We start from the raw sequence: 19,253 nt of genomic DNA on the forward strand, positions 1-19,253 counted from the left end.
ATCTAATCCCATCATGTGTGATACTGTCTGCTCAGCCACTGTATCTAATCCTATCATGTGTGATACTGGCTGCTGAGCCGTGTATCTAATCCTATCATGTGTGATACTGTCTGCTGAGCCGTGTATCTAATCCTATCATGTGTGATACTGTCTGCTGAGCTGTGTATCTAATCCTATCATGTGTGATACCGTCTGCTGAGCTGTGTATCTAATCCTATCATGTGTGATACTGTCTGCTGAGCTGTGTATCTAATCCTATCATGTGTGATACTGTCTGCTGAGCTGTGTATCTAATCCTATCATGTGTGATACTGTCTGCTGAGCTGTGTATCTAATCCTATCATGTGTGATACTGTCTGCTGAGCTGTGTATCTAATCCTATCATGTGTGATACTGTCTGCTATCATGTGTGATACTGGCTGCTGAGCCGTGTATCTAATCCTATCATGTGTGATACTGTCTGCTGAGCCGTGTATCTAATCCTATCATGTGTGATACTGTCTTCTGAGCTGTGTATCTAATCCTATCATGTGTGATACCGTCTGCTGAGCTGTGTATCTAATCCTATCATGTGTGATACTGTCTACTGAGCCGTGTATCTAATCCTATCATGTGTGATACTGGCTGCTGAGCCGTGTATCTAATCCTATCATGTGTGATACTGTCTGCTGAGCCGTGTATCTAATCCTATCATGTGTGATACTGTCTGCTGAGCTGTGTATCTAATCCTATCATGTGTGATACTGTCTGCTGAGCTGTGTATCTAATCCTATCATGTGTGATACTGTCTGCTGAGCTGTGTATCTAATCCTATCATGTGTGATACTGTCTGCTGAGCTGTGTATCTAATCCTATCATGTGTGATACTGTCTGCTGATCCGTGTATCTAATCCCATCATGTGTGATACTGTCTGCTGAGCCGCTGTATCTAATCCTATCATGTGTGATAGTCTGAGGGCGTGCTGTATCTAATCCTATCATGTGTGATACAGTCTGAGGGCGTGCTGTATCTAATCCTATCATGTGTGATACAGTCTGAGGGCGTGCTGTATCTAATCCTATCATGTGTGATACAGTCTGAGGGCGTGCTGTATCTAATCCTACCATGTGTGATACAGTCTGAGGGCGTGCTGTATCTAATCCTACCATGTGTGATACAGTCTGAGGGCGTGCTGTAGTGTATCGTAGGTCGTGGTGTGTATGGCGGGTATATTTACTCGCTGCACGCCTCCACACCACTATTTACCTGTATACACCCGGCCGCTGCTTCTCTGGTGATCAGGATTCCTGTAAAGTCGCTCAGGAACAAATCAGACGACAAGCGTTTCGCTGCAGGATCACCAGACCGAGCGCAAAAAAACGCACTACACCATCATCACAGAGGAAAGGAAACAGGAGCGACATGTAAGGGGACAGGAGCGACATGTAAGGGGGCGGGGGCTCCTCCGCTCAGGGGACTGGTCGAGGCGGCTGCTTATTGACTCCACAGTCATCTCCTGTCAAAGGTTTAGAAACGACCATTAAAGATGGAATTCCCCTTTAAGAACATGTCATGTGACAGACGTCTTTGACGTCATTAACCTTTACCTCGCTTGTGACGCGTTATCACATGACTCCCGTTGCTAGACGACCGCACGCCCTGGCAGCAATGATTGACAACAACCTTCCAGACATTCGTATAACAACCAAGTAGCGGGAACCAATAAGATAAGCGAAAGGCGCACAGGCCCCACCCACCCTGCAAAGCAACACCAGAGCCTAACACAGCCCCCAGCTTCTGAGTGGCAGTAAGTCTTAGCCAATTAAGTGCTGAAGTCGGCTGTGGCGAGTTGTACGTGATGACGTCACCTCTCTGTCATCAGCGCCATATTGATTGATGACGCAGTTGCCTCTCCCGCCTGCGGCCTGCGAGTTCTGAGGGACCGGTAAGTGTCGGGGGTTCGTGTTCGCTGCGTTGTCCGGAGACGGAGTCCGTATAGCCGAATCGTCACCGTGTGAAAACCAGGGAGTTCGGCGGGGAGTGGAGATAGGTGGAGCGGCGAGTGTACGAGTGGCGCGTGGACGCTGGGTATACATCTACCCGCTGTTCTACACAGAACTACACTCTCAGGACCTGTGGCAGCGTTGGCCGTATTGACCAATCATATTCCAGCTTACTTGTTTGTGGGAAAGGTTGAACAATGAAAGCAGCGATCTGATTGGCTGCGCTGAGGTTATGAGGCCTGTGTTTAGCAGCCTGATGCACCATGTGACTGGGTTATACCTGTGCCATGTGACTGGGTTATACCTGTGCCCCGTGCCATGTGACTGGGTTATACCTGTGCCCCGTGCCATGTGACTGGGTTATACCTGTGCCATGTGACTGGGTTATACCTGTGCCCCGCGCCATGTGACTGGGTTATACCTGTGCCCCGCGCCATGTGACTGGGTTATACCTGTGCCCCGCGCCATGTGACTGGGTTATACCTGCGCCCCGCGCCATGGGACTGGGTTATACCTGCGCCCCGCGCCATGGGACTGGGTTATACCTGTGCCCCGCGCCATGGGACTGGGTTATACCTGTGCCCCGCGCCATGTGACTGGGTTATACCTGCGCCTCGCGCCATGTGACTGGGTTATACCTGCGCCCCGCGCCATGTGACTGGGTTATACCTGCGCCCCGCGCCATGTGACTGGGTTATACCTGCGCCCCGCGCCATGTGACTGGGTTATACCTGCGCCCCGCGCCATGTGACTGGGTTATACCTGTGCCCCGCGCCATGTGACTGGGTTATACCTGTGCCCCGCGCCATGTGACTGGGTTATACCTGTGCCCCGCGCCATGTGACTGGGTTATACCTGTGCCCCGCGCCATGTGACTGGGTTATACCTGTGCCCCGCGCCATGTGACTGGGTTATACCTGTGCCCCGCGCCATGTGACTGGGTTATACCTGCGCCCCGCGCCATGTGACTGGGTTATACCTGCGCCCGCGCCATGTGACTGGGTTATACCTGTGCCCCGCGCCATGTGACTGGGTTATACCTGTGCCCCGCGCCATGTGACTGGGTTATACCTGCGCCCCGCGCCATGTGACTGGGTTATACCTGCGCCCCGCGCCATGTGACTGGGTTATACCTGCGCCCCGCGCCATGTGACTGGGTTATACCTGCGCCCCGCGCCATGTGACTGGGTTATACCTGCGCCCCGCGCCATGTGACTGGGTTATACCTGTGCCCCGCGCCATGTGACTGGGTTATACCTGTGCCATGTGACTGGGTTATACCTGTGCCATGTGACTGGGTTATACCTGTGCCATGTGACTGGGTTATACCTGTGCCATGTGACTGGGTTATACCTGTGCCCCGCGCCATGCGACTGGGTTATACCTGTGCCCCGCGCCATGCGACTGGGTTATACCTGTGCCCCGCGCCATGCGACTGGGTTATACCTGTGCCCCGCGCCATGCGACTGGGTTATACCTGTGCCCCGCGCCATGCGACTGGGTTATACCTGTGCCCCGCGCCATGCGACTGGGTTATACCTGTGCCCCGCGCCATGTGACTGGGTTATACCTGTGCCCCGCGCCATGTGACTGGGTTATACCTGTGCCCCGCGCCATGTGACTGGGTTATACCTGTGCCCCGCGCCATGTGACTGGGTTATACCTGTGCCCCGCGCCATGTGACTGGGTTATACCTGTGCCCGCGCCATGTGACTGGGTTATACCTGCGCCCCGCGCCATGTGACTGGGTTATACCTGCGCCCCGCGCCATGTGACTGGGTTATACCTGCGCCCCGCGCCATGCGACTGGGTTATACCTGTGCCCCGCGCCATGTGATCTGAGAAGTGGCGACTGCGTCTGACAATATGGCGCACGGTATTCTGTAACTTCCTGTCACATCGTTTGTCATGTGATCTATAAAGTAGCGCGGTGTTCGTTGTACGTTGGTGCGGTGATCTCCCGGTCTGTCGGTGTGTGGAGGTTACCATGGTGACGTCTGTACTGTACGTTATAAGTATTACCATGGAGATCAGTGACCGTATGAATAAGGCGCTGGTCACACCACGTTTCTGATATACGTGTAGCATGTGCGCCAGGAACGCCCCCGACATACGCGCTGAGCGTGCCCAATGGGGTCTATTAATCTAAAGGAGGCCAAAACAGCGCCCTCTGTCCTCCGTGGGCTGGTGCGTGGCCGGAGACTCCTGATATTCACCATTATATAGTGGAGGACGTCGTTCCTACTAATACACCTCAGCTGCTGCAGAACATCAACCGGAAATGGCGACTCCGTGTCAATGATGTCGCAACAGCCGAGATGTGTCAGTGCCGGGCACGTGGTGCCCCCGTATACATAGTGGTGGCGGTCGGTGTCCCCCATGTCTGTAGTAGTGCCAGTCATTGTTTCCCCTCCTCCGCCTCTTTGATGACCTACGGACAGAAGCGGAGGTGGGGTAACGTGGCTGTGGGGGGGGGTTGGTGGAGTAACGCGGCTGCGGGGAGGGGGTGGAGTAACGCGGCTGCGGGGAGGGGGTGGAGTAACGCGGCTGCGGGGAGGGGGTGGAGTAACGCGGCTGCGGGGAGGGGTGGAGTAACGCGGGGAGGGGGTGGAGTAACGCGGCTGCGGGGAGGGGGTGGGGTGACGCGGCTGCGGGGAGGGGGTGGGGTGACGCGGCTGCGGGGGGGTGGAGTAACGCGGGGAGGGGGTGGGGTGACGCGGCTGCGGGGGGTGGAGTAACGCGGGGAGGGGGTGGGGTGACGCGGCTGCGGGGGGGGTTGGTGGAGTAACGCGGCTGCGGGGGGGTGGAGTGACGCGGGGGGGTGGAGTGACGCGGCTGCCGAGTCGTTTTAATTCTTGATTGTGACACCTTTTTTTTTTTTCTAGTTCTATGAAGTTTTGGCAACATGTTCAATAAATCATTTGGCACTCCCTTCGGGGGGGGCACGGGGGCCTTCGGTGCAACGTCAACTTTTGGGCAAAGTAAGTATGAAATGTCCTCATTTATAGATCCTATATGGAGTCCCGCCCCTCCCCCCGACACCACGTACATCCTATGTAATATTTCGGGACAGACATCGGTCTGCAGCTCGTCCCCGTCTCCCCGTTGTAATGACGTACGCGGCGGCTCGTCCCCGTCTCCCCGTTGTAATGACGCACGCGGCGGCTCGTTCCCGTTGTAATGACGCACGCGGCGGCTCGTCCCCGTCTCCCCGTTGTAATGACGCACGCGGCGGCTCGTTCCCGTTGTAATGACGCACGCGGCGGCTCGTCCCCGTCTCCCCGTTGTAATGACGTACGCGGCGGCTCGTCCCCGTCTCCCCGTTGTAATGACGTACGCGGCGGCTCGTCCCCGTTGTAATGACGCACGCGGCGGCTCGTCCCCGTCTCCCCGTTGTAATGACGTACGCGGCGGCTCGTCCCCGTCTCCCCGTTGTAATGACGTACGCGGCGGCTCGTCCCCGTCTCCCCGTTGTAATGACGTACGCGGCGGCTCGCTGGCTGGTTGGCACTCGTGGAGCTGTGTGGTGGGTACATTCGACCGCCCCCTTCTCCAGCGTGGGGCTCTACACATCCTTCTGGGGTACGCTTGGGCATTGTTGGGGGGTGACGTGGCTGTATCGGGGTCCTCGCGGTTCTTGTACCAGCTTGGTGTGGGTGTCAGAATATTGTACCCCAACTACTAGTAATAGAGATCTGTTTTCTGGCTCAGCTGCTCCTGCTTTTGCGGCTGCGACTGCGACCGGTTTCGGGACTTCAACCTTCGGCACAAACAACAACAGTGGCGGCTTGTTCGGAGCCACCCAGAACAAACCAGGTAGGAGCTCGTTCCTGCGGACTCTCTGCCGGACTCTTCTTGCGTTTCTCTTGGTCACGTGGTGTCCGGCCCTCATGACTCCTCTCTCATTCCCTCTCAGGTGGACTCTTTGGGACGGGGACCTTCACCCAGCCGGCGACCTCCTCTGCCAGCACAGGCTTTGGCTTTGGGGCATCAACCGGTACAACCAACTCATTATTTGGGGCCGCAAACACAGGCGGGGGCCTCTTCTCCTCTCAGAACAATGCATTCGGGCAGACGAAACCCTCGACTTTCAGCAGTAAGTGCCGCCCGGTCCCTCCGCTCTGCCGTGGGGTTTGGATTTCCTGATTTTTTATTTTTTATTTTTTTTGTTCTCTCCCCATTAGGCTTTGGGACCAGTACGAACACCACCAGCCTCTTTGGCAACACAAATACCACTGCCAATCCCTTTGGCGGAGCGACCACCACACTTTTTGGAGCCACCACCTTCCCTGCGGCTACATCCGGGACCACCATTAAATTCAATGTGAGTTGGCGGCTCCGGGGTTGGGATTATTCCACGTCTGATATTGTAGCTTAGAAGAACTTGCAGGACCTGTTACTTTAGTGCAGCGGTCCCGTTCCTGCTCAGTTCTCACCCCGCTACATTCTGTCGTTTTTGGTTTGCAGCCCCCTTCTGGAACAGACACTATGGCCAAGGGCGGCGTTACGACAAACATCAGTACGAAGCACCAGTGTATCACCGCCATGAAGGAGTACGAGAGCAAGTCCCTGGAGGTGAGTGTCACGTGGCCGCGGCTGCCCCCTCTCCTCCTCCTCATGTTGGTATTTAACAAGCATTTCCTCTTGTAGGAGCTACGTCTGGAAGATTATCAGGCCAATAGGAAAGGGCCACAGAATCCGGTGGGTGCGGCCGCGGGTACAGGCCTTTTTGGGGCATCCACAGCCACATCAAGTGCCTCCACGGGTCTGTTTGGTGCCGCCCCATCCAGCAACAGCTTTTCATTCGGCAATAAAACTGCCTTCGGACAAAGTGAGTCATGGGCTGTGCGTCTTGTTGTATCGGCGCGCGCGTGCGCGCACACACTGGACCGGCTTTCATTTTGTGATTTGTATTTGCAGGTAACAGCACTTTTGGAGCAAACACGGGAGGTCTCTTCAGCCAGCCCACGGCCCAGCCGGCGACCAGCCTGTTTAATAAGCCCTTCGGTCAAGCAACCACCACACCGAACACCGGATTTTCGTTTGGAAATGCGAACACCTTGGGGCAGCCGCAGGCCAGCACCATGGTGAGCGCCGCTGTGCGGGGTGTTGTACGCTCCGGCTGAGTGATCGTGTGGGATTAATGTGCTGTTCTCCGCAGGGTCTCTTTGGAAACACTCAGGCCACGCAGTCCACCGGCCTCTTCGGCACATCCACCAACACTAATGCCGGCACGGCGTTTGGCGCTGGGGCCAGTTTGTTTGGACAGACTAATACTACACCGTTTGGAGGTGTTGGAAGTTCGGTAAGTGATATGTCGTCCTAACCTGCTGACTAATCTGCCCTTAGAGTGGTGTTTCCGTAAATAGGGGTTTGTACACACGGGCGTCCTCTTTTTTGCTGTGTTTGTACACCAGCCCTGTATTGTACTCGGAGCCTGTAATGTCCTGCAGGGGGTCTTCTGTATACAATCCTACCGGTATGTGCGGGGGTTTTCTCCCCTAGTAGTAATCGCTGCAGGCGGCTGATTTTCTGATGTCTTCTCTTACAGACTCTCTTCAATGCCAAACCCGCCGGTTTTGGAACGACCACGACAAGTGCCCCTGCGTTTGGCACAGGTTCTGGAGGGCTGTTCGGTAAGAAGAAACTTTACTATACATTTTAGTCTGTTTTATCATTAGAGGAAAAAAACACTTTACATAAACCCAAGTGTAAACCATCTGAGGTGTAGTCCTAAATTATCATTCTCTTCCCCAATATGACAACGGTATTAGCTCAAACCCACCTGTAAATACTAAAGTCTACATGTTGAGCTAAACTGCTGTATACATACATTACTGATCCTGTATTATACTCCAGAGCTGCACTCACTATTCTGCTGGTGGAGTCACTGTGTACATACATTACATTACTTATACTGTACTGATCCTGAGTTACATCCTGTATTATACTGCAGAGCTGCACTCACTATTCTGCTGGTGGTGTCACTGTGTACATACATTACTTATCCTGTACTGATCCTGAGTTATATCCTGTATTATACTCCAGAGCTGCACTCACTATTCTGCTGGTGGAGTCACTGTGTACATACATTACATTACTTATACTGTACTGATCCTGAGTTATATCCTGTATTATACTCCAGAGCTGCACTCACTATTCTGCTGGTGGTGTCACTGTGTACATACATTACTTATCCTGTACTGATCCTGAGTTATATCCTGTATTATACTCCAGAGCTGCACTCACTATTCTGCTGGTGAGGTCACTGTGCACATACATTACATTACTTATCCTGTACTGATCCTGAGTTATATCCTGTATTATACTCCAGAGCTGCACTCACTATTCTGCTGGTGGAGTCACTGTGTACATACATTACTTATCCTGCACTGATCCCGAGTTACATCCTGTATTATACTCCAGAGCTGCACTCACTATTCTGCTGGTGGAGTCACTGTGTACATACATTACATTACTTATCCTGTACTGATCCTGAGTTATATCCTGTATTATACTCCAGAGCTGCACTCACTATTCTGCTGGTGGAGTCACTGTGTACATACATGACATTACTTATCCTGTACTGATCCTGAGTTACATCCTGTATTATACTCCAGAGCTGCACTCACTATTCTGCTGGTGGAGTCACTGTGTACATACATTACATTACATATCCTGTACTGATCCTGAGTTACATCCTGTATTATACTCCAGAGCTGCACTCACTATTCTGCTGGTGGAGTCAGTGTATACATACATTACATTACTTATCCTGAGTTACATCCTGTATTATACTCCAGAGCTGCACTCATTATTCTGCTCGTGGTCACTGTGTACATACATTACTTATCCTGTACTGATCCTGAGTTACATCCTGTATTATACTCCAGAGCTGCACTCACTATTCTGCTGGTGGAGTCACTGTGTACATACATTACATTACTTATCCTGTACTGATCCTGAGTTACATCCTGTATTATACTCCAGAGCTGCACTCACTATTCTGCTGGTGGAGTCACTGTGTACATACATTACATTACTTATCCTGTACTGATCCTGAGTTACATCCTGTATTATACTCCAGAGCTGCACTCACTATTCTGCTGGTGGAGTCACTGTGTACATACATTACATTACTTATCCTGTACTGATCCTGAGTTATATCCTGTATTATACTCCAGAGCTGCACTCACTATTCTGCTGGTGGAGTCACTGTGTACATACATTACATTACTTATCCTGTACTGATCCTGAGTTACATCCTGTATTATACTCCAGAGCTGCACTCACTATTCTGCAGTTTTCAGAGCTGGCCTCTTCCATCATAGATTCTGGGAAGTTACATCGTTACACCAGGCACTGAACAATAATGTAATTTAAAGTGCAGCTAAACGTTTGACAAACTTCTGACCTGTCATAGTGACATATCAGAAGCTTGGATTGGTGGGGGTCCTAGCACTGAGACCCCCCCTCACGAATCGCTAGAACAAAGCGCTCGTGTCGCTCATCCACTTAGTCTCTGTTCGGCTTTTTCCATAAAGCCGATGTATCGCAGTGCGAGCGCATAGACATTCTATTCAGCCCGTACTCCGATACATTTATTTCTGGAAAAAGCCGAACAGATACGAAGCGGCCGAGCGCTCACGCCAGGACTTCAGCCGCATTTTTCTAGCAATTGGTGGGGGTCTCCGTTCTCGGACCCCCACCAATCCAAACTTCTGACATGTCACTATTATATCTCACTATGACATGTCAGACGTTTGTTAAACATTTAGCTGCACTTTAAGAAATGCCCCCTGCTTTACAGAAGCCCAGCAAAGCTGTTTAAAAGGGTGTCGGTCCAAAAGATTGCTGACCTTCCAATAACCAGCAGAATAGTGAGTGCAGCTCTGGAGTATAATACAGGATGTGACTCAGGATCAGTACAGGATAAGTAATGTAATGTATGTACACAGTGACTCCACCAGCAGAATAGTGAGTACAGCTCTGGAGTATAATACAGGATATAACTCAGGATCAGTACAGGATAAGTAATGTAATGTATGTACACAGTGACTCCACCAGCAGAATAGTGAGTGCAGCTCTGGAGTATAATACAGGATGTAACTCAGGATCAGTACAGGATAAGTAATGTATGTACACAGTGACTCCACCACTAGAATAGTGAGCGCAGCTCTGGAGTATAATACAGGATGTGACTCAGGATCAGTACAGGATAAGTAATGTCATGTATGTACACAGTGACTCCACCAGCAGAATAGTGAGTGCAGCTCTGGAGTATAATACAGGATGTAACTCAGGATCAGTACAGGATAAGTAATGTATGTACACAGTGACTCCACCAGCAGAATAGTGAGTGCAGCTCTGGAGTATAATACAGGATGTAACTCAGGATCAGTACAGGATATGTAATGTATGTACACAGTGAGTCCACCAGCAGAATAGTGAGTGCAGCTCTGGAGTATAATACAGAATGTAACTCAGGATCAGTACAGGATAAGTAATGTAATGTATGTACACAGTGACTCCACCAGCAGAATAGTGAGTGCAGCTCTGGAGTATAATACAGGATATAACTCAGGATCAGTACAGGATAAGTAATGTAATGTATGTACACAGTGATTCCACCAGCAGAATAGTGAGTGCAGCTCTGGAGTATAATACAGGATATAACTCAGGATCAGTACAGGATAAGTAATGTATGTACACAGTGACTCCACCAGCAGAATAGTGAGTGCAGCTCTGGAGTATAATACAGGATATAACTCAGGATCAGTACAGGGTAAGTAATGTATGTACACAGTGACTCCACCAGCAGAATAGTGAGTGCAGCTCTGGAGTGTAATACAGGATAAGTAATGTAATGTATGTACACAGTGACTCCACCAGCAGAATAGTGAGTGCAGCTCTGGAGTATAATACAGGATGTAACTCAGGATCAGTACAGGATAAGTAATGTAATGTATGTACACAGTGACTCCACCAGCAGAATAGTGAGTGCAGCTCTGGAGTATAATACCGGATGTAACTCAGGATCAGTACAGGATAAGTAATGTAATGTATGTACACAGTGACTCCACCAGCAGAATAGTGAGTGCAGCTCTGGAGTATAATACCGGATGTAACTCAGGATCAGTACAGGATAAGTAATGTAATGTATGTACACAGTGACTCCACCAGCAGAATAGTGAGTGCAGCTCTGGAGTATAATACCGGATGTAACTCAGGATCAGTACAGGATAAGTAATGTAATGTATGTACACAGTGACTCCACCAGCAGAATAGTGAGTGCAGCTCTGGAGTATAATACCGGATGTAACTCAGGATCAGTACAGGATAAGTAATGTATGTACACAGTTTTGTGTGTGTATATCTGTAGATTAGTGTTTACGGTCAGACCTGAGTGCTCCCGGGTTGCAGGTCTGGCCTCTTGTCTGGGGGGTGAGATCTGTCCGTCCCCCTCCTGACCTCCCGGCTAGCGTCTGTCTTTCGCGCAGTGATCGGTTCTATATCTTCGTAGCTGTCCAGGTGCCGGCAGTCGTCTGTATCCAGTGGCTGACGGCAGGAATACTTGTATATACTTGGGAGCGGGGTTTACTTAGTCCTGTATATACCTGGCAGCCGGTGCTGTGTTATGGGGCACGGTCGGGCTGGTCACGTCTCCTCAGATTCTTTTTCTGATTATTCTGCAGGATTTGGAGGCAATGCGGGCAGTAGTCTTTTTGGCAACAAGACTGCACCAGGGACACTTGGGCCCGGCTTTGGACAAGGTAGGATGATTTCCCGTGTGTTGGCTGAGAACTTGTCACGATTGCGTTACATTGATAAGATTTTATAGGGACTCGTCCGTCAGCGAGGGGGGGGGGGGTCAGTGCTGATCGTTTTTATATAAACCAATAGTGACACCTCTGGATAGATAAACGCGGCCCAGGTAAAGCGGAGCAACAGGTGCAGCGGGTCAAGGGGAGCAGGTCAATCACGTGTTAATAAGTGGATAACTGGGGGCACAAGGGGGTGATCTATTACTGTTGGGGGCACAAAGGGGCAATATTAATGTTTGTGGGCACGGAGGAGATGGCGCCTCTGTTGGGGAACAATACAGGGTGATGGCTTTTGTGGAGCGGTCTGTGGGACTATCTGTTTTTTTATTTAATTTTTTTTGGTGGGGGGTAACTATTTGTGACCGCATTATGTACGTTATGTCAGGGAGCTGCCATGCAGAGCAGATGGGGCGACAGCGGGCACAGAACTGGGAGTAGCGGCAGGATGGGGCATTTGTTGGGTTAAGGTTAGGACGAGACGATGGTGAGCAGGAAGCGCTGCCCCCCTGTGGATGCCGGAGACGTCCTAGCGGGCCGGGCTGGGTGGAAAGTCTTTTTAGTAATACTCGCTGTAAAATCCTTTTTTCGTCCTGTCCATTGGGGGACACAGAACATGGGTACACGCTGGTACCACTAGGAGGCGCAACACTAATTCGCTGGGCCCTCCTGCAGGCGCTGAGCTGGTCCGTCTACAGAAGCCGAACATGAGGTGATAGAATAATATCCCAGCCAGGTGCGAAATCCCTTCTCTCTGAGCTTGTAGACATTGTAAAAAGCCAACCATCGAGCGATGGTAACCTTAGAGGCCGCCCACCCCTCCTCCGACCCTATGGGACCACAAGGAGTCGGGGTGGTGAAAGGAGGAAGTGACCGATGGGGAGATCCACAAGGTGCGGACAACATCCAAATTATAAAGTCTTCCTTGGGATGCAAAAGAGGAACAGCAAAACCATCTCCTGGTTACAGTGGAAGGAGAGCAGCGCTCTGTGCGGAGCACCGCCTTATCTAGGGGGAGTCCGATATGGGGGTGACAAAGGGCCGTCCCCTCAGACTCCAGATAGAGGTCACCGCCACCAGGTGAGCCGGCACAGCAAAGACTCGCAAAGAAGGCCAAAGGGAGCAACTGCATGGCAGAGAACAAGTCAGGGGTCCGATAGGGGGTCTCTGTGCAGCCCACTGCTAAAAAGTTCTGGACATCGGATTTGGATGCCAGAGGAAAAAAAAGGAAACGGACAGCGCAGGCGTCTGCCCCTTATAGGAGGTGAGAGCAGGTTCACGATCCAACCCAAGAGGAACGCCGGAGCAAGGAGAAAACTACGGGGGAAGATGCCGATCCCCACACCGCTGCTGATACCGCTTCAAAGTGCAGCGATCGCTGCTGCCGGCCCTTTAACATGGTTTGGATCACAAGGCCAAAACAACCACGAGGTTAAACGTAGCGACTCGGGAGGAAGAGCGGCCCCTGAGAGCGCAGGCCGCGCCAGAGAGGTAACCGCCACGAAACGTGCAGCAGCGCAGCAATGGTGGTCTGAATCCCCCCCCCGATCCTCCTGAGGAGCAGCGGAAACCTGTAGATCGGGCTTAAGTGATCCCATGGAGTGTCCACTGTGTGCGCCAAGGGAGCCGAGACTAAGAGGGGGACCAGGCAGTTCAAGAAGCTGGCGTCCCCCCCCCCCCCCCCTCCATGTGGTGAAGGGGCTCCTGCCCAGGGTCCACCTGTTTGTGACTGAGATAATTCTGGACAAACTTCTCATGTAAATGGAGCCATGAAGTGGCCGTGGCGCGTCTGGAGACTGAGCAGGGGGTATGGGACGTGTGGGGCCTACAGAAAAGCTATACAGGAGGGGGACATTATCCATCTCGCGCTATTACAATGCGTGACCCGGCAGCCTATAGACAGCGCTGCTGCTGCCCTGCAGGTGGACGTGGGACTTCAGACAGCGGGACAATAAGGGACATTGGATGCAGCGCCATTTGCCTGGATCGCTGGCGCTATAACAATGCACAGAAGCCGCAGTAATGGCGGTGACTGCGCTGCTTTTACTGTGACGCTGAGGGGTTGGAGGTCTACCAGGGTCTGATATTTACCTGCAGCTCCTTCGTTGTGAGGCCGGCTTCGGGTTCACACGGGGTATTTTGCAGGCGGAAAATCTGCCTCAAAATTCCATTTGGGAGTTTGAGGCAGATTTTCCTCTCCCCGCACGCCGAGTTTCGTTGCGTCTTTCACCCTCGGCCATTGAGCGCCGAGGGGGAAAAAACTGCGAAATCCGCTGTCTCTGCCTCCCATTGATGTCAGGCGTAAATGCCTGAAGATACGGCTTGTCCCTCCTTCCTCCCACGAGACGTTTTAACCGCTAGCGGGTGAAAACCGCCTCCCATTGAAACCAATTAGAGGCATTTTCGGCCGGTTTTCGACAAGCTTTGCGGAGCGGTTTCCGCGTAAAAAAAAAAACCTGTGAACAGGGCCTAACAACGCTGCTTTTTCAGTGAAGCTGAACGGTTATTTGGAGCACAGAGGAGAACAGCGGCTAAATGTACTGCACGCGCTGAGGGAGCGGGGGATGGAGGAGGGGGGTCCCCGGAGGAGCGCGGCTTATTACTGATCAGTGTGACCCTCCCGCACACTCACTTTAATAGTGTGTGTGTATATAATTGAAGTGTCCCTTCAAACACTTTGACCAGAAGCTCTATCCCCCCCCCCCTTCTGCCCATTTTCAAGCTTTATCCAAGTGACAATTTAAAAGAAAATTGTTCTCTCCTGCCCCCCCGTGCGCACAACCGTAAAATTAGTCCATAATTCCAGACCCGTTCACTCCTGTTGCCCCAGGACGCCTTCCTGTATATTTGTGGGAAGGTGCCCGTGCAGTACAAAACCTGCAAAAGACGGGACATGTCCCACTTTTTTTTTTTCCTCTTACGGACTGCGCCCATACTTTAGAATGGGAGCACGGCCCACAAATGTGGGGGGCTGCCAGTAGCCGACCGTGCCCATAATCACTGGCCTGGCTTACGGGCACGGTCCTGTGCTGAGGACGTGTGTCTGCCGGTCTTCATGTGTCTGCCGGTCTTCATGTGTCTGCCGGTCTTCATGTGTCTGCCGGTCTTCATGTGTCTGCCGGTCTTCATGTGTCTGCTCTTCTGGGTTTTGTGTTTGTTTTTTTGAGCTTTCATATTATTATTTTTATATATATATATATATATATATATATATATATATATATATGTGTGTGTATCAAATACGCCAGTGTTTCCTGTGAAGCGCTTTTTAAGATACCGCCGTTTTTGACAGTTTTTCAACGTCGTTCTTGACACATTTCGTGCGTGTGGAAACGATGGTTTGGTTGTAGTTTCAGGACCGATCACATTCCGTGGTCCTCGGCGGTCACATGACAGGCCAGTCTGCTGCAGGGAAAGCTGCTTCATTCTGTAGGTGATCAGGCTGCAGACGGGTGAGAGTTGTAACGTTTTACCTGCGCTCCTTCTGATATTCCAGAGGTTACTGTTGTGGGTTACATTAGGATTCTACGCCTGCCCGTCGCTGCATATGTAATATGATTCTGTGATGGCGGCTGCTCTGTACGATGTGTAGACCTCCTGGGGATCAGCTGATCATAGAGGGGGGGGGGGCGGGTCCGGCTGCTGAATCTCCCAGCCCCCGGGTATGGTCACCACATGTATCTGCACGCGCTCCGCTCAGCAGAGTTACCGCCTTAGAACGTTGTCGTCTCCTGACCTCTGCTCCTTCTTCTCTTCCCCCGCCGCAGGTCTGAACACCGGCCAGACCTCTCTGTTTGGAAACAATCAGCCCAAACTTGGCGGCACGCTTGGAACGGGCACATTTGGAACCGCTGGGTTTAATGCAACCAACACCGGTCTAGGATTTGGCGGTCCTCAAGCTCCTATGGGTGAGTTGCTATTGTACCCCCTATAGAGCTCGGGGTGATGTTATGCAGCGCTGTGTGACGTGCACCATACTGGACGCCGCCGGGGTCACTACTGATCTCTATAGGTGATTAATGGAAGTCCACGCTCAAAATCATCCCTATGGCCTATTGGGGCACATAAACGGGTCGGCTACAGGTCGCCCCCTGTAATCCCCCTCACTGGCTGGACCGGACCACCTGCTTGTGACGGAGCTTTGTGGATTCGTATTTCTGATTTCTTCTTCTTTTCAGCTTTGACTGATCCCAACGCTGCGGCCCAGCAACTGGTTCTCCAGCAGCAGCTGACCGCCCTGGCCTATTCTCCTTATGGGGATTCACCCCTGTTCAGAAACCCGATGTCCGACCCCAAGAAGAAGGAGGAGGTGAGTGAGCGGCTGTAATAGTTCTGTACATAATGTGGGGTCTATAGCAGAGCTTCTCAAACTAGATCGCCTGGGGGCCCCCCCCCCCAAACATGCCGCTGCCTGGGGCCTTCCCCCACCCCCGAACGTGACGATGCCTGGTGCCTCCCCCCAAAACCTTACGCTGCCTGGTTCCTTCCCACCCCCGAACCTGACGATGCCTGGTGCCTCCCCCCCCCAAAACATGCCGCTGCCTGGGGCCTTCCCCCCCCCACCCCCAAAACCTGACGACGCCTGGGGCCTCCCCAATATGAAATTTGAGTTGTTTGTGTTCTAAACCAGAGGTCACAGCAGCCAGAGCCGGACCTATGCGGCGTCCAATCACTTCTGTCAATACTACTACCCGACCACTAGGGGGCGCTTCAGTTTGAGACTCGCTGCTCTGCACTTCTGGCCGGTTTATTTCATGATTTTGTGGATTATTTTTTTGTTTTTGGTCAATTAGCGCCTGAAGCCCACAAATCCGGCAGCACAGAAAGCCCTCACTACCCCGACACACTACAAGCTGACCCCTCGTCCGGCCACCAAGGTGCGCCCCAAAGCTCTTCAGACGACCGGAACGGCGAAAACCCAGCTGTTTGACGGGCTGGACGACGATGAGCCGTCCCTGTCCAGCGGAGCCTTCATGCCCAGGTAACCCGGCTGTATTAGAAGTGGCTGCTCGTGAAGTTGTCGGGCTTGTTAAACTGCATTTACCTGTTAATCGTGCGCCGCCTGATCCTGCCGAGCAGCTCACGGGAGTGTCACCCCAGAATTATAATTGTGCAATTCACCGTAACGCTGCCATAGCCCTGCATCATCTTACATTGGGGGACACGGACCGTGGGTATCTGCTGCTACCACTAGGAGGCGTGACACTAAAATAAAAGTGACTCCTCCTACAAGATTTGCTCCGCCCACAGACAGAGCTTTTCAGTCTTTGCCTCCAATGGACACTAAGCCGACGCCCCTGCTGGCTGCCGCTCCCTGCTGGCTGCCGCTCCTTCCATCTAGATCAAAGTCTTGTCCTTAGCGCAGACCCCTGACATCATTAATATCTGCACTCGACCGGCCGGTGCGTCAGTCCTACGTGAGAACTTACAAGGAGTGTCCGGCGCATTCCCTCCCCATCCCCCCCCTCCCCTCCTCCACGGGACTAGACCCCGGTACGGGACGCTCTGTCTGCTCTGAGATCGGTTACTTCTCTCCTGGGTGATGGTTTTCCTCGTGGCGGTGACTTCTATCCGGACGGTTTCTGAACTGACGGCTCTGTCCTGTTCTCCGTATATATTTATCTCCATCAGGCAGTTCTTTGTATGGGGCCTTTTTTTTTGACCAGTGTTCTTCCCCCTCCACCTTCAGCCCCGTGCACACGACAGTAATTGTGGACCCATTCCTCTCTATTGTCTGCCTCTAAGGCTCCTATTCGGTTGGCTGTTTGCCAGGTCTACCGAGACCAGGGTAGGGACCCCCCCATTCTGGATTATGGCCTATTCCGAGGCGGTTGGTGCCTTCTGGACAGTGCGGATCAGGCCACTACTTCCGGTGTGAAGGCGGCTCCCTGGTCTCCGGGGTGCGCCCTTTTGATGCTTCGGTCTTGCACACACCTGTGAAATAGGTGATTTACTCCCTTTTCTTCTGTCTCTGCCCCTGGGGACCGCTTTACGGCGTCCCACAGTCTGTGTACCCCAATGACGCTCGTCCAGGTCGTTAGGGGACACCGCTCCCACTCACTGGTGTTCCCTTTTTTTCAGTTGGCGCGGTTGTCCATTGGACGGTTCCTGTTCTCTGGTTCTGATCGTTTTTACCTTTTTCTCCCTTCTTACATACTGAATTGGCTCATTAGCAGAAGTCATCCTGTAGAAGGGGCCTTAGTGTCACGCCCCCTAGTGGCTACAGCTTCTACCCACAACCGGTGTCCTCTAATGGACGCCTTCCAATATGTGATTATATATACGTATTTAACATTTTATATTTTTATTATTTTCTTGTCTCAGGAAAAGCATAAAGAAACTTGTATTAAAGAACCTGAATATCAGCAATCTGGCCTCCCCTTCCCGCACCGAGCAGGACGAGGGGTCTTCTCCGGCCCGATACCCAGAGCACGATGACAGGTAACGGTTGCGCTGCTCACACGAGTCCCACGTGCAGCTTCCTCTGGACTCTTTGCTTTTCTCCTCCCGTCCGGTCACGGCTGTGATTTTGTACCTCGTTGCTTATTTTACAGAGCCAATGGGAATAACCACTGTGAGGAGGATGGCAGACATGATGATGAAGTATCGGGGTTCTACCCGCCTCCTTCACTATCTAAACCGCTCCCTCCGAGTCAGGAGATGAAGCGCGTGAGCAGCATGGACGACACCATCGTGGCGCTGAACATGCGCAGCGCTCTGAGGAACAGCCTGGATGGCAGCGCGGAGGAGAGCTCGTTCACCGAGGAGGAGATTCTCCACGATCTGCCGCCCCATCCAGCTGGTGAGGGACCCCAATAGTTGCATGCTGCTCTGCTCGCCTTACATCGGAGGTCTAGGGTAGAAGGATGTATACCACCAGGGGGCAGCATCGTATGCCGCTGTACAGACCGCCCATAATAAATACAAGTGGACCGTGTGCTATGTGTGTTCTTTGGTTTACGTTTTTCTATGAAGCATACCTCAGTTGACTCCACTATTGTGTACCGCAAAAGCAGCCCCTCTCGGCATGCACTGAGCCCAAAGCCTAGTGATGTAACCGCCGACGTAAACACTTCACCTTCGCAACCAGGTGGGTTTTGTTTTTTTGAAGGGTAACTAAACTTATAACAAACTTCTGACATCTTATAGTGACATGTCAGAAGTTTTGATCGCTGGGGGTCTGAGCACTGAGACCCCACCGATCGCTAAAACCAAGTGGCAGCAGTGTGAGCGCTGAGCGATTGCTTTCTATTCGGCTTTTCTCGGAAAGAAGTTCGTGTACGGACTCGATAGAAAGTTTGAGCCTGTGCGCCGCTACATTGGCTTTCCGAGAAAAGCTGAACGTATATCACAGCGGATCAGCGCTTCTGCCGCTTCGTTTTAGGAATCGGTAGTGGTCTCGGTGCTCAGACCCCCAGCGATCAAAACGTCTGACAGGTCACTATGACG

At 52.1% G+C, this 19,253-nt stretch overlaps 2 protein-coding genes across 6 annotated transcripts in view; one reads left to right on the forward strand and one right to left on the reverse strand.

The window, feature by feature from the left end:
* LOC142708448 (uncharacterized) overlaps positions 1-1,707 on the reverse strand; it is a 16,126-nt gene extending 14,419 nt beyond the window's left edge. The window contains exons 1-2 of one of the 2 annotated variants that reach the window (XM_075848370.1): positions 1,588-1,707; positions 1,247-1,496 (exon numbers count right to left, since the gene is read on the reverse strand). The gene's annotated coding sequence lies outside the window, so the exon portion shown is untranslated. The other variant, XM_075848369.1, reaches the window with a different exon arrangement.
* NUP98 (nucleoporin 98 and 96 precursor) lies at positions 1,617-18,741 on the forward strand. Of its 4 annotated transcripts, none has more exons than XM_075848365.1 (16): positions 1,617-1,925; positions 4,869-4,964; positions 5,695-5,799; positions 5,900-6,079; positions 6,168-6,307; positions 6,451-6,558; positions 6,634-6,814; positions 6,904-7,070; positions 7,145-7,288; positions 7,535-7,619; positions 11,679-11,756; positions 15,572-15,712; positions 15,983-16,113; positions 16,598-16,785; positions 18,129-18,245; positions 18,359-18,741. In XM_075848365.1, the coding sequence occupies exons 2-16, from the start codon at positions 4,889-4,891 to the stop codon at positions 18,621-18,623; spliced, it is 2,106 nt and encodes a 701-aa protein (XP_075704480.1). In that variant the 5' UTR covers positions 1,617-1,925; positions 4,869-4,888; the 3' UTR covers positions 18,624-18,741. The 4 variants fall into 4 exon arrangements, with proteins under 4 accessions (XP_075704480.1, XP_075704481.1, XP_075704483.1 ...); XM_075848366.1 differs by having other exon boundaries at positions 1,617-1,787; XM_075848368.1 differs by lacking the exon at positions 15,572-15,712.
* The last annotated feature ends 512 nt before the right edge of the window (positions 18,742-19,253 follow it).

The sequence above is a fragment of the Rhinoderma darwinii genome, unplaced genomic scaffold, assembly GCF_050947455.1.
Source record: "Rhinoderma darwinii isolate aRhiDar2 unplaced genomic scaffold, aRhiDar2.hap1 Scaffold_3905, whole genome shotgun sequence".
Lineage (NCBI taxonomy): Eukaryota > Metazoa > Chordata > Amphibia > Anura > Rhinodermatidae > Rhinoderma > Rhinoderma darwinii.